This window comes from Aristolochia californica, unplaced genomic scaffold (assembly GCF_029961685.1).
Source record: "Aristolochia californica isolate CCGP_79_NKW_82.1479 unplaced genomic scaffold, dmAriCali1.0.hap1 SCAF_1, whole genome shotgun sequence".
NCBI lineage: Eukaryota > Viridiplantae > Streptophyta > Magnoliopsida > Piperales > Aristolochiaceae > Aristolochia > Aristolochia californica.
In genome coordinates, this window is record NW_027181770.1 from 59,382,045 (window position 1) to 59,395,711 (window position 13,667).

The following is a 13,667-nucleotide window of genomic DNA, read 5'->3' on the forward strand; positions in this document are numbered from 1 at the left end:
GTTCATCCATTTAATTCAGATGGGGCTTCAAAAAAATGACTCAAATTAGTCTAGGACCAAGCATATCAAGGCAGCACTAGCTATTTGGACTCCTAATGACAGTTTCCTGTTTAATTTTTTGTCTAGACTTTGTTGTTCTTTTCACCTTTTATGTCTTTTCTTTTTCAAATCATAGAATTTTACTTATAAGAATAAAAAGGAAAAAAAGGGACTCGTGCAACAACTTATAGATGGTTAGTGCAATATATCTAGTTGCTTCCTATTATGTCATGGTGAAGCTAGTGGAATTCAACATTTCCATGAGCTGACTGTAATTACTTATTCTCTGTGCTTTCAAATTCATAATTGGAACAGAAATTGGTTATGGGCTCCTGCATCACACTATCACAGTGCAGATGCTGAATGACACATGAATCTATCTATTACTTTAGCTGGAGTATAAAAAATGAATCAAATTAAAGCAGGAACAACCACATCCCTAAAGATCTTGCTATGCATACTTTATAAGCAGTCATTGCCACAAAATTAGGCTGGAGTATGTAGTTCAGATAAATCTGCCCAACTTTGCCTACCACATGATTTTTTCCATTTATCCTTGAGAAACAATGATTAAGGTTGAAAATAGGAAGAAAAGGGGAATAGAACAAGCTGTTTTGCATCTAATTGATTCTTAATCACCTTTATTCTGTAACTCCAGCTCATAAAACACACTTAAATAATTCCTCCCTTTCCCTCGTATTACAGCATTCCAGACCACTAAATAAACAAGCCTTACAAATATATAAATAAAACAGAGAATTAAACAGAGCTACCCCTAATTCTCAACAAGCCTGTTTGTGAATGCACTGAGAATGATTATTTTTTCAACTTTACTTTAGTCTATTTTCCCTTCTCTATCTTTCTCTCTTAAATATTAGGGATCATGTCTTTCAAGAAAAATATATTAGGTTTAATAGGCAACAACCTAAAGAAGGTTAGTGCAATATTGACTTAAGCCTGACTATAAATATTGCACTGAATCCAAAATTTCCTGCATCATTGACATAACAACTGTTCCTCTGTTGCCCCACTTCACATGTTGACAATGTACTTGGAGAACAATTTTTTCCTTCGGATTGCAAATATTCATTAGCAATGGTTATCTTAAAAATGGCCCAATAGTTGAAACCTGAATAATTCTTACTACATACATGATATTAACACAACATACAGCATTACACAGGCGACTGATTTTGGTTTGTTCTAAACTTCTAGGATTTTAAAGTAAAATAATAATGATCAAGAGGTAATTGGATAAAAACAAAATTCATTTGCCTTGGCCGTTGGAAGCAACTTCAGACATGCATCAGCTCCAAACTTCCAGGGATACTTGGTTTGTCAAAACTGACTGTGGAAACTTGTCACTGGGACTGAATATTTGGAGAAGTATTTTCATGGGTTTTCTTATTTGGAGAATTTGGTGAATTTTGGTTTTGCATCCAATTCTTAGAGGCACTTGTCTTGACTGGAGGTCTTGAAGGTGGTCGGGAGGAGCTTGCATCATGGACTACTGTGAGATTTTGCTTCCTTCCGAGCTTAGGAGATTTAGGCCTTGTCACTGGAAGCTGCACAAAATTGTTTATGACAAAATAACTAAACCTGGGTTTAGAGTCATAAACAGAAGTAAAGGGCATAACATCCGCTACTTATTATATACCTTTTTTATCTGATTCCTTGGTACTCTTTTTTCATGAAAAAAATCAGGCATTGGCTTAGCTTTGAAACCAAGGCTTTGACTCAAGCTTTTAAGTTCACCTTCAGCCTTTTCCTGTTTAATGAGAAAAAAAGAAAAAAAACATACTTTTAAGTTAAAAAACTACCTCTGTTGAAAAAACACCTACTTTTGTTCCAATCCCTTTTTAAGAGAACAAAGAAATTCATGTTATCAAATAAGATTAATCATCAGTTGCCACATAAAAAAACTCTCTCTGCTTTTGCTTGAAGCTGTACCTCTTGTGCCTCTTTGGCATTAAACTTCTCTTCCAACTTCTGGAAAAACTGAAAAACAAAACAGTGTGGAACATATTTTATTCAAAAACTACCAGTGATGAAATAACTCGACTTGATATGGATACAGGAGCAGGTCTTACCTCCTTCCTTTTTGCTGCTCTTTCTTCACTCCTGAAATTAAAACCTACTGACACGGTAGGAGAGAATGCATTCCTTCCAGAAGTGCTTGAAGATTTTGAATGACTGACAAGCAAGGTGATGGTAAGTAGTTGTACCCATGAGCATAAATTAAAACTAAGTTTAGCCAAGCCAGTGTAATTCTTTTGACTGAAACAAGTAAAAAAAGGCTAAAGTGCAAAAGATGTTCTATTGTTTCCTTACTTTTCCTACAACTGCACTAAGAACTCAAGGACATTATGGCTACAACAGATATTTGTTCTATCAGAGACATGTATAATATGTGCTAGAAACTGCCATGATGACAAATACATACTCTACAGAGAATGACTGCCATTTCTTGTCTGATATTCTGTTCTTGGGAGTTGTATGCCCTAATGGGGTTTTGATTCTGCAATACACAAATTTCAGATAAACCAAAATCATAAAAATTCAACAAAAGTAATAGCTTCCCATCAATATAGCTTTTATAGAAATCCAACTATAATACTGCTTTCTAAAACTTTGTATCTTACCTTTTATTGTCAGGAGTCATAGACGCAAGTCTCTGTGCACCAGTCAGAGATATCTGCAATTTGTCAATTGAAGCCGATCATTTTGAGGCAAAAACTTATTGCTACAACTTGTTAAAAACTATAACATATACAGAGCTGGATAATCACCGAAGTGGCTGCATTTCTTTGGGCAAAACTCAGTGTGTCTGAGATTGTCTTGGAGGAGTTGGCAGCAGTTTTGGAACCCAAAGAGTTCCTAAGAATTGGAGAGGCCCTTTTATTAGAGACAGATTCAGAGATTCTGTGCACATGACAATGTGAAATGTTGATAGACATGTGGAGTGATTTTGATGCTGATCTCTTATTCTCAATCGAGTCAGTTATGGGTTTCCTACTACTTGGAGTAGCAGAACTTTCTTGTTTAAGCTTCCAACTACTTAAAGGAGCAGTACTTTCTTGTTTAGGCTTCCGACTACTTGGAGAAATACCGCTTTCTTGTTTGGGCTTCAAACTGCTTGAAGTAGCACCATTTTCTTGTTTAGACCTACTCTTTGGAGTAGCAGAAATTTCTTGTTTAGGCTTCCAACTATTTGCAGTAACACCACTTTCTTGTTTAGGCTTCAAACTGTTTGGAGTAGCACTACTTTCTTGTTTAGGCTTCCTACTCTTTGGAGTGGCAGCACTTTCTTGGATAGGCTTCCTACTGCTTGGAGTGGCAGCACTTTCTTGGATAGGCTTCCTACTGCTTGGAGTGGCACTAGTTTCTTGTTTAGGATGTGCAGGAGAAGAGGGTTTAAATGGAGAAGGAAGGATCTTAGATGCTCTAGTAGGAATCAATGATTCAGCAACAGAGGAATTGGATCTCTTGTCCTTCAGCATCGACTTTTCATGATTAGCTTTGAGAATTTCCTATCACATTAAGAGAAGGTAAGAGATAAGTTACTTCTACATAATAGTAACTTTGAGAAGGACATTGGATTAAAAGAAGCTCCGAAATGCCATTTTACCTTTACCATTGACATCTCTGTAGAACAGTCTCTACCGTGCTCCATATCAGTAATATTATTGTGGTTGTCACCATCTCCAAGTTGCTCAAAAGGTTCAAATGCCACCTGAATCTCTGTTGGATTCATATCATCCGTTTGTATCTCACTTTCTTCCACCCGTGAAACTGTTAGATTATGGTCTCCCACTAGCAAATCACTGTCTTCCATCTTTTGTATTTCCATACCATCTTCTTTCTCATCCAACCCAAACCCATTGTGAGCAGCAGGAGCAACAACGGCAGGACCACGATTTTCAACTTCGCATGGTTTATTAACAGTGACATGGATATTTGACTCTACCAACTGGTTCTGCGATTCTGATTTGCTTTCCTCAACACTCTCTTCATCTTCTGAATCAGTGACATGGTTACTTTCAGAATTATTTTCTGCAAGCAAAGCTGCAGCCTTTTTAGCTGCAATTTTCTTATAATGTGCTTCAAAATATGCCTTTTTTTGAGCGACAGTGCCTGGAGTAGAGTACTTTTCAACTTCTTCCAAGTATCTGTTGTGGGAAAAGGATGACCATTTCTCCCAAGCTAAAGTTTCTGACATAAACCTTCCAAAAGAGACAGATCCTCCTAAGATAGAGTTCCCCTATGACAAATATCCCTCAAGTTATTACAGAAAATCCAGTGCCAGGACAAGTATTCTAAACTAATATGCCGTTTTTGGAATCATAGAAAGAAACACAGGAACCAGAAAACTATCACATCGTCGGATCGATCCAGCGAAAGAAATGAAATTAGAAAGCCGAAGTAAAAGCAGAAAACCTTCATCGAGGAAAAAACATGTAAAGATATAGAGGAACCTGAAGAATAAGTTACAGAAATCGGAAAAACAGAGATCAGAAGAAAGAAGAAAAACAGACAGCTAGGAAAACAATTAGTTGTGCACTTCGAGACTGAGTTGAAGAGAAAAAAGCAGAGTAAGCGAAGAGCAAATAAAAAAAATGGAAACAGACCACTTATTTAATCCAGGAAAAAATCACTAGAAAACACTTGAAACGAAAATAAACCCACTAAAAAGACTTCCCGAAATCAAGAACCCAGCTGAAAATTCTGAAGTAACAAACCACGAACTCTTATTGCCTACGCTGCAAAGGCTCTTCAGAAAAAGCTCCGAAAATGAACTAAAAAACAGAAGAAAAAAAAATGAAGAGAGTTCAATCCGCATCAGAAGATACCTCTTTGTCTTCCGACACGGTCTCCGGAAGAAGCGAAGAGTAGTTCCGCATGAGACAAGTTGATTCTCCCATTGTTACTGCAGAACAAAACACCCAGAAATCTCCTTCGAAATTTTCTTCTTGTCACTCTCTAAAAGAATTCCGTCTCCCCCTCAAAAAAAAGAAACCCACATAAGATTCAGTTTGAAATTTGAATTACAAGCATCTCCTGTTCGAGCTGTTTGCAGATTGGAGCTGTTGGACGACCAGTAGCGACTGGTGTCAGGTACAGAAAAAGTAACTTTTTGGTTGGTCCCGTGTATCGGCTCGGCAGGCGATATACGAGAAAATCAGAAGATTCAATTCTTTTCTTACATGTCAGGGACCCAGATTTCAAACCCAACGGTTTCATTTTCGATCGCTTTTGATTTTGAAAGGCGCCAACGCAAGCGCAGAGACCATCTCTTTGCCTAGACGAGACTTTGTCTCTTAGAAAAATGTTTCTTTTTAGGCATGAGTAAGACATTAGGCTAGACTTACTGTTCATCCTTATGTAACCAAAGTCAAGAAATTTAAAAAAAACAAAAGAAAGATTTTCTTGTCTTTAGATTCCAATGGTGGGTCATTCATGATCCTACTGAGTGGGTGCGAAAGTTCACTTCAAAGGGATCAACCTTGCCTTGTAAGTACTCCCATTTCTCTACTACCTAAGTCCTCAATTTGTACTCCGATGTCACAACTACTGGTAGTTACCTCTATCAACACTACAACAGCTCATATCTAATGCTTCAAACTTCACCCTCGATCAATTCTCCCAACAAAGCTGCATTATCTTCCTCTGTCAGACAAAAATTACTGAGATAGCTTAGTTTATTAACCATCACTACAAGTCTTGATTAAAGACAAATTTGAAGGATTTGTCTTTGAATTTAAGACAATCATGAAGAAAGAATGGTGGATGCAGATTGAAATACTCATAAGAAAGAGCTCTAGATACACCTGCTTACTCAGACATAAATGAACTCGTATATGTATTATCAAGCCTCATCAAAGTTCGTTAAATACACCATTTGTTACAGAAGTTATTGTTACAGGAAGGTAAAACCATTAAAGTGAACAACCCCATATCAGACTTCTCAGTCGCTCAATCAAAGTTGCTCCCATGAGTCAGGGGCATTTTGATACCTAATTATGGTCACATTTTGCTTGGATTGTAAAAGTCTTTGACATGTCCTTGGGGCAATTATCTGATCCAAAATATTCAGAACTGACTGGAATGCTGCAGGAAACCTTTCCCAAGCAAGCCTGCTCAATGTTGAATTCACCAAAAATGTCAGAAACCACTCAGATAGATCAGACAGATGAATTGGTTTGTTTGAGGACGAAAGAGAAAATCTTACCTTCTCAACCACAGACTGGACTGCTGGTGCGTTGCAGTTTCCCATCGTGAAGTTTCCACAAATGCCTTCTGGGTTACCATAACTGGCGAACTCGATGGATTGGATCACTTTGTGGTTGGGGCACTTGAGTTGAGAAGTGGGTTTTGATTCGTTTTCAACTGCATGGATGTTGCTGTCGTGCCTTTTCCAGTTCTTCACATGAGCGGGGTAGTGATCGGAGATAGTGCTGCAGATTCTGTCTCTGGACACTTTCAAAAGCTTGATCTCTTCTGGATTTCCGCCGGATTCCTCCAAGATGACCAGGAGGTTGTCGGTTGGCTTCAAGAAATCCCGGGGGAGGTGGTACCTGAAACAAAACGCAATGGGGTTATGGAATGAAAGAAAAGACGGTGTATCTTGTCGCAGAGATGTGCCAATGATGATCGATGTACTTACTCTGACTGAGAGGGCTTCCCAAGAGGGCTGAGGAAGGATACCCAGTAACGACCGATGCTTTGGCCGTTGACCCAGATCATCCCCTTCCCCATGCTGTTCATGTCCAGGGCAAGAGGCTCATCTCCAGCTGGTGCATCGAAGTATCTCTGCAGCCAAAGGGTTGATCATGGATGATGAACTGAAGAAGATTATCAGTCACAGACATTTAAATCGTTTTCGAAAATATTTGACTTACCTTGTACCAAACCAAAGGAACGTTTCCACTTGCTTGAGTCCAATCAACCCTGTGGGATCCGCCCTGTGTGTAAACACGGAGTTTCTCTCCTTCCAATCCAACCTGCAAAAATATCCAGAAATTTTTTTTGCAGCACATCATGATCATCTGATCCTAATTTAAGTGGTGGTTTTCTTGTAATTTAGAACGTTTGGGAAGGAAAATTTTACCTTATGGCCCCAGTCATTGAGTGAGAGATCCAAGGTCCCGGTGTTCAGACCTTGAATTCTCACCTGGTGAATCCCAGCAATTTTGCGTTCTAGCAGTGCTCCACTATCAGGTAAACCGACAGTAATGCCGAGAAGGGAAATGTGATTTACTCCTGGTCTCAGCTGCACGGCTTTCTTGAAGGTGAAACTCTTTTCAATTTTGTCACCTTGTTCAGAACCTAAAGCCAAAGACATCATAGACAGCTTTCTGTAACAAGGGAATCAAGGGTAGGAAAAAAGGGAAGGGAAGAGAGAAATCTTTACCAATGTAAACGTTGTTGACAAAGGCATGCATGGCATGGCCAAGAGAAAAGACCTTGATAACTTGGCCATACTTTCTCATTGGCAAGTCGTTCTCATTCAAGTACAAACTGAAACGAGGCAAAACAAAACAAGATTTTGTAGCTCGAAGTTTGAAAATGAGATCAAAAGTACTACGAGTTCTTCATCAGGTTAATCAGAGCAGTCACCAACCTTGTCGTGTACCAGAGATAGTCCGTAGTGTCCTTGGTCGCATTGTAGTGCTCCAAGCAAGAAGGGTATTTAAAATCTGTGTCTTTCATTTTCAGGATTGGTTCTCGCCACATCTGCCATTGCTGGTTGTTCTTCTCGAATTCGTCATTCGGAATGAAATCCCTGTTGTTGTGCTGTGAAACCACCTGTTGCATTGAAAAAATGTCGACTGTAAATTAAACCTCTACTTTCGGTTTTATTTGAATGTTCTCTGATCAATTACAGTCCGCAACATATATGTACATTGGCAGTGTTGAAGACAACAGACTTGCAGTCTGGGAGGATGCTTATGGAGTGACGGGGCAGGAAGTACTTCAGGCCATTGAATTTCGCGGTTTTATCTCTTCTGGTGTCGTTGTTGGTGAGAAAAGCCGAGCAGAGGTTGGTTCCTGGAATCTGGTACACGAGAGCCTGCACAAAAGCACATCAACACTGTTCTGAACATTTCATCAGATAAATAAACTACAAAACTGTGATTCTTCCATGAAAGGAGGCTTTTACCTCAAGTCTCCTTCCTACATTTTGGAGGCTTGGCTGGCCCCAAAGCAAAGGCTTCCTGCAGAGCCTCAGGGCAGAATGAAGATCCCTCAGGTGACCCCATTTGGGTTCCCTGAGCATACCGTACTCATCAAGCGGGGCTTCGTCGTAGTAACGCGTCTGGACAAACGAGGCCCCTGTTCTGCCGAAGTTGGTTCCTCCATGATACATGTAGTAGTTCACCAGAGTCCCGTTCTTGGAGAACCAGCGAGCGACTGCGTACGCGAGGTCTTCTGCAGTTCTTTGGGAAGGCGGATCGCCGAATACTCTGTACTGAGCAGTCCAGTTTTCAGTCCAGACTGAAGGTTTGTAGGGTTTGTTTGGCCCCGTGAAGGTATCGCCGCAGTTCCTTCCGTTGCACGCGTTGATCACTGGACCAGGCGCGTCCCACTGTTTGCACATCACCCATGGAACCCCGATGTTCATCGACACGGCCATGTTGCCTGCCCATTGGACGTAGCTCGCTCCCTCGCTCTTGAATGCCAGCTGGATGTTGTTGTATTCGTTCTCGATCTGGATGTGCCGGAGATTGGATTCAGATCAGTAAATTCAACGAAAAAAATTAATCGAAAATGAAGAGGGTTCCGATCATCCGAATTCCAAACCTGTGCCACGATGATGGGACCTCCTTGAGATGCAAACAACTTCTCCTTCTTCAACAAGTCAATAATCATCTGGGTGTACTTCTGCATGTAGTTCTTGAATGGTTCGTTGTCTGTGCGGAACGTGATGTTGTTGACCTCTCGTAACCAGTAGGGAAGACCTCCATGGTTCCATTCTCCCTGAATGAAGGGTCCCAGACGGACGATTGCCCACATCCCAGCTTCTTGAACGAGTTTGATGAATTTCACCAAATCGACGTTTCCATTAAAATTGAGCTAAGGAAGTAAACACATCAGCCGACCAAATTCACGACTTACTTCTAAGAATGAAAAAAGAAGAAGAAGAGAAAGAAAGGTGTTTGAGCAACGCAGTTCTCTTCCCACCTGGCCTTCCACTGGTTCATGGGCATTCCAGAACACGTAAGTCTCAATCGCGTTAAGCCCACCATGCTTAGCCTTCTCAATCAGCTTCGGCCATTGCTGAACATCAGAATCAAACCCCCAAAAAAAAAAAAAAAAACAGATCATCAACAACAATCACGATATTCTTGATCAATGACGAAGAAAAATAAAGGTAAAAATCATGCACCTCAGGGGTGCTGCGGGGATAATGAATGGAGCCGGAGAAGACCAGCTCTCTTCTCCCATTAACCAGCAACGACCGACCATCGTATGTAACTCCGGTCTCCTTCTTCCCATGGGCTAAAACTGATACGGCCACAAGGGAGAGGCATAAGAACCTGAGCAGGAGTTCCTGCCTCCACGAAAACATTTTTTTTTTCCAGCTGAGCTGAGTCAATCCGGGGATGGAAAGTTACAAACGGGTCTGCGGGACGGATTCTTGTCGGACTAGGACAGCCTCATATAGCAGGAAAATTTTCTAAAATTAGTTTCGAACTCCACAAGTCGAGGAAAAACAAAGCGTTTGAGCATGATTATAGGGTCCTGAAAGACAGGCAGTGCAGGAGAAATACGGCGGGTTTTGCTGTCTTTTTTTTCTTTTTGATTGTCCGTTTCATGAAGCATTGAGCAGGAAAAAAGATGGTTCTGTTGTAGACCATTTCAATTTTTGGACATGGCTTCTCTGATTACTTTCCATGGACGTCTAGCAAAACATTTGTTCTCGAGTGCTCATGATGCTGAGATTCAATTAGGTCATTTCTGTGCTGGTAAGAATCGAGAAGAAGAACAAAAGATTGGCATGCAGACTCTCCTTCTCTGGTTAGCTAGAATCACTCAGTAGCCTTTGATGACAAGAGAAAGATGGGAGTGAAGGGAGAGAAGTGGGGTTCTCTTTGTATTATTCGATAAAATTAAATTTATATATTTTTATAATAATTACTTGTCAATTAACAATTATCCCCCTTTTTAGTGGCCATCTTGTGGAATTTGATCGTATTAACAAAAAAATACTGGTTATAAGAACTAGACATGATACCTAAAAAGCTCACCTGCTGAAGAGAAAGAAATCCAAATCACACCCATCAAAGAAAAGTTCGTTTTAAGATGTTGAAGTTGATGGAGACAATGGATCGGAAATGGAATTTGAAAGACAAGATCGAGGAGACGTTATGATTCTTAGAAATAGAAAAAAGAAAACTATTCATACATGATTTGTAAGTAGTCGAACGATACCGTTTCTGGATTTGAAGCAAGTTTGGATATGTTTCATGACTCGTATGAATCCCTTATAGTTTTGACAGTTATAAGAGAAAAATCACTAAAAATAGTTCGTCTGTAACCTCTTAAAAGGAAACTAGCAGAAAACTCGAGGAAATGTTTCATTTCAATAGCTACTGCCCACAGACTTCATCCAGTTTGAATTCATAACCAGTCTTCTTCTTTGGAACAAGAACAAGCGGGACTTTCTTCCTAGTGGCGAGCCCAAAAATCTCACTCAGATCAACGTCACCTGCCCCTACCCCCTCCGGCAGCTCCCAGTCGAAATGATAAAGCAGGCTCGCTAAAGCGATCTCCACCGTCGCCAGTCCAAAATTGTAACCGGGGCACCCCCTCCTCCCTCCGCCGAACGGCAACAACTCGAAATCCTGACCCTTGATGTCGATGCTGGACCCAAAAAACCTCTCGGGTCTGTACGATAGAGGGTCATCCCACACCTGAGGATCCCGCCCCATGGCGTAGGTGTTGATGAACACCCGGCTCCCTACGGGGATCTTGTAACCGTCGATGGTGCATTCCTCGATGGATTCTCGTGGGACCAGGAGCGGGACGGGAGGGTGCAGGCGGAGCGTCTCCTTGATGACGGCCTTCATGTAGGGGAGGTATTGGAGATCGTCTTCCCCGACATGGCCCTTGGTTCCAGCCACCCTCCTCACCTCCTCTTGAGCTTGTGTCATGATGTTGGGGTGCCTCGCGAGCTCTGTCATGGTCCACTCGAGTGTCGCTGACGTCGTGTCTGTTCCCGCGACGAACATGTCCTGTGATGAAAGTCTAAGACGCGTCACCAAGTTTGAAAAAATAAAAGAGTTCGATCCAACACGTTTTCGGTCGGATAATATTTTAGCCAAAAATATTATTTATTTTTACTAATTTAAATATAAAAATAAAGAATATAAAATCGTCATTGCTGACCGTCAATTTTGAGATCATAAAACGACAATGTGGGACCTACAGTTTCCAATCATGCTTTTCTTGTCGGTTTTTTGCCAACTAGAGAAAAGGTTGTTTTTAAAAATTTAGCGCAATGGAACAAAAAAAAAAAAAAAAAAAAGGAAAATAGACTGACCAAAACCAGAGCTTTGAGATTGTCGTCGGTGATCGGCACCTCCAGCTCCGGGCTCTTCTGTACTCGGAGCAGCACGTCCAAGAAATCCTCCTTCTCGCCTTCCGGCGAGCTCGTCTCCGACCTCTCATGCTCCTCGATGATCTCATCGCAGACGGCCCTCAGATCCCCGAGGTTCTTCTCCAACCTCCGCTTCAGCCCAGTAAGCGAGTTCACCCACTCCAGCCCTGGAAAGAAGTCGCCGACGCTGAACCCCGCGAACAGCGCCTGCGACTCCGCCAGAACCTCCGACAGCCGGTTCCTGCTCCCCGCCTCCATGAACCTTCTCCCAAACGCCACCCTGCACAGGATGTCGTTCGCCAAGGTCAGGAACCGTTCGCTCATGTCGATCTCCTCGCCGGCGGAGACGGAAGCCTGCATGCGAGCTACCTCTTCGCGGCGGATGCGGCGGAACGAATTGACCCGTCTGGAGTGGAGCAGCTCGGTGACGCAGATCTTCCGGGCTTGGCGCCAGTAAGGGCCGTAGACGGAGAAGGTGACGTCGGAGCAGCCGAAGGAGAGGTACTGCGCGCCGATGAGCTGGGGGCGGCTGCAGAAGGCGTGGTCGTGGGTTTTAAGGACTTCACGGGCGAGGCGGGGGGAGGAGACGACGAGGGCTGGGACCCGGCCGAGTTGGAGGAAGAGCATGGGGCCGAGTTTGTGGACGAGGTCGGCGAGGGCGACGTGGGGCATGTCGGTTAGGAGGTGCAAGTGGCCGATGATGGGGAGTTTCGGTGGCGAAGGGGGTAGGTCCCGGCGCCTTGGCCTCGGCCGCCCGAAGAGGAGGACGAAGACGAGGGTCAGAAAAAGAGGAAGTAGGAGAGCTTGAAGATAATTGATCTCCATTGAAGTGATCCCTAAGCTTCAGTGCCAAAGTGAGGAAATAACGGAGTCAGGTGGTGGTTGCTGTAGAAAGTTGGTCAATTTGTTGCATCCGAATTCAATCTGGTGTGCGTGTACGTTTCTAATTTCTAAACCTTCTCCCATGGACTTTTGCCATACAAAGTAAGGTAGGATTTTTTAGGATGAACTGAATCAACAAAGCTAATTTGATTTTTAGGGGAGGGGTTAGTCAACAAAACGGATTTTTGGAGTTCATCTTTATCTCCGACATGAAGATCATGTCAATCATCTACATGATCTTTATCTTCGCACTTGGTGTTTATGCAGTTCCCTATCCCCTTTGGATGTCACAATGCTTCCACCTTTCCCATTGAAGGTCTAAGCAACAATTAGAGGTTTAAGTAAGATCAAGAAATCAATCATTGTGCAATCTTTAAGCATATTTCAAGATCAATAACCAATCTTTTGATTATTTAGTGCCATCTTTGTACAAAATACATACAATTAAAAATTATTCGTATTATTTTTTTATTATATACTATACATATTGTGTATGAAGCATTGTCTATTATCTTGATCTTTTTCTCTTCTTTTTGTGTTTTTCTTATTCCCTCCTTAGACAACAGGTCAGGTTTAGTTTTTGCTGGAATCTCCTGGGAAGAACACCCATGACAGCTCAGTAAACAGGTCATTTTCTGCTTAGATTTCCCATCTGCATGGCGAAGTTGTTTCCTTCTCAGATCATGTTTTCACGTCTGCATGCCCCAAAACGAAAAAAAAAAAAAAAAAAAATCCTTTGGCTGTCAATTCAGTTTCCCCAATCGTCTCATTCGTCCCATTAGTCGTCCTCCCTTATTCGTATCTCTCTCCCCATATTCTGCCTCCGCGGAATATTTTTCTTGCTCTCCACTAAACCCAATATAAAAATCAAACACCGGCATATTCCCCATATCAATACGATCGACTCTCCCTCTCTTTTCGATTCACAAAAAGATTCTGCCTCCTACGACAAAGCTGTCCAGCTTTTGAGGCGATGAAGGAATCCTCTACCACTTCTTTAATCCGGGACGACGACCTCAACTGCAAGTGCCAAGCTTGTCAATGACCTCTAACCCACGTCTTTGTGATGACAAATGAACCTCCCCCCTTTCATGCGAAATTTCCATAGGGGCTGAATTCCCCGTTTTGTTGTGCGATTGGGGAA

General features: G+C 41.9%; 3 protein-coding genes across 4 annotated transcripts; all 3 read right to left on the bottom strand.

Annotated features, from left to right (window-relative positions):
* Positions 1 to 1,006: 1,006 nt before the first annotated feature.
* LOC137953434 (protein WVD2-like 7) lies at positions 1,007 to 5,147 on the bottom strand. Of its 2 annotated transcripts, none has more exons than XM_068800861.1 (9): positions 4,890 to 5,147; positions 3,674 to 4,300; positions 2,829 to 3,569; positions 2,682 to 2,734; positions 2,483 to 2,557; positions 2,130 to 2,232; positions 1,990 to 2,037; positions 1,697 to 1,807; positions 1,007 to 1,604 (listed from the first exon to the last, which is right to left on the bottom strand). In XM_068800861.1, exons 1-9 carry the CDS (start codon positions 4,959 to 4,961, stop codon positions 1,401 to 1,403), a joined length of 2,034 nt encoding a protein of 677 aa, XP_068656962.1. In that variant the 5' UTR covers positions 4,962 to 5,147; the 3' UTR covers positions 1,007 to 1,400. The 2 variants fall into 2 exon arrangements, with proteins under 2 accessions (XP_068656962.1, XP_068656955.1); XM_068800854.1 differs by having other exon boundaries at positions 3,668 to 4,300.
* A 906-nt stretch (positions 5,148 to 6,053) lies between these two features.
* On the bottom strand, positions 6,054 to 9,610 carry LOC137949603 (beta-galactosidase 11-like). The gene is made up of 12 exons (XM_068795699.1): positions 9,428 to 9,610; positions 9,223 to 9,318; positions 8,842 to 9,114; positions 8,201 to 8,749; positions 7,943 to 8,110; positions 7,661 to 7,845; positions 7,451 to 7,557; positions 7,148 to 7,365; positions 6,939 to 7,040; positions 6,704 to 6,849; positions 6,269 to 6,614; positions 6,054 to 6,173 (listed from the first exon to the last, which is right to left on the bottom strand). Exons 1-12 carry the CDS (start codon positions 9,608 to 9,610, stop codon positions 6,054 to 6,056), a joined length of 2,493 nt encoding a protein of 830 aa, XP_068651800.1.
* A 1,021-nt stretch (positions 9,611 to 10,631) lies between these two features.
* Positions 10,632 to 12,661, bottom strand: LOC137963971 (tryptamine 5-hydroxylase-like). The gene is made up of 2 exons (XM_068811207.1): positions 11,585 to 12,661; positions 10,632 to 11,276 (listed from the first exon to the last, which is right to left on the bottom strand). Exons 1-2 carry the CDS (start codon positions 12,464 to 12,466, stop codon positions 10,632 to 10,634), a joined length of 1,527 nt encoding a protein of 508 aa, XP_068667308.1. The 5' UTR covers positions 12,467 to 12,661.
* Between the last annotated feature and the right edge of the window lie 1,006 nt (positions 12,662 to 13,667).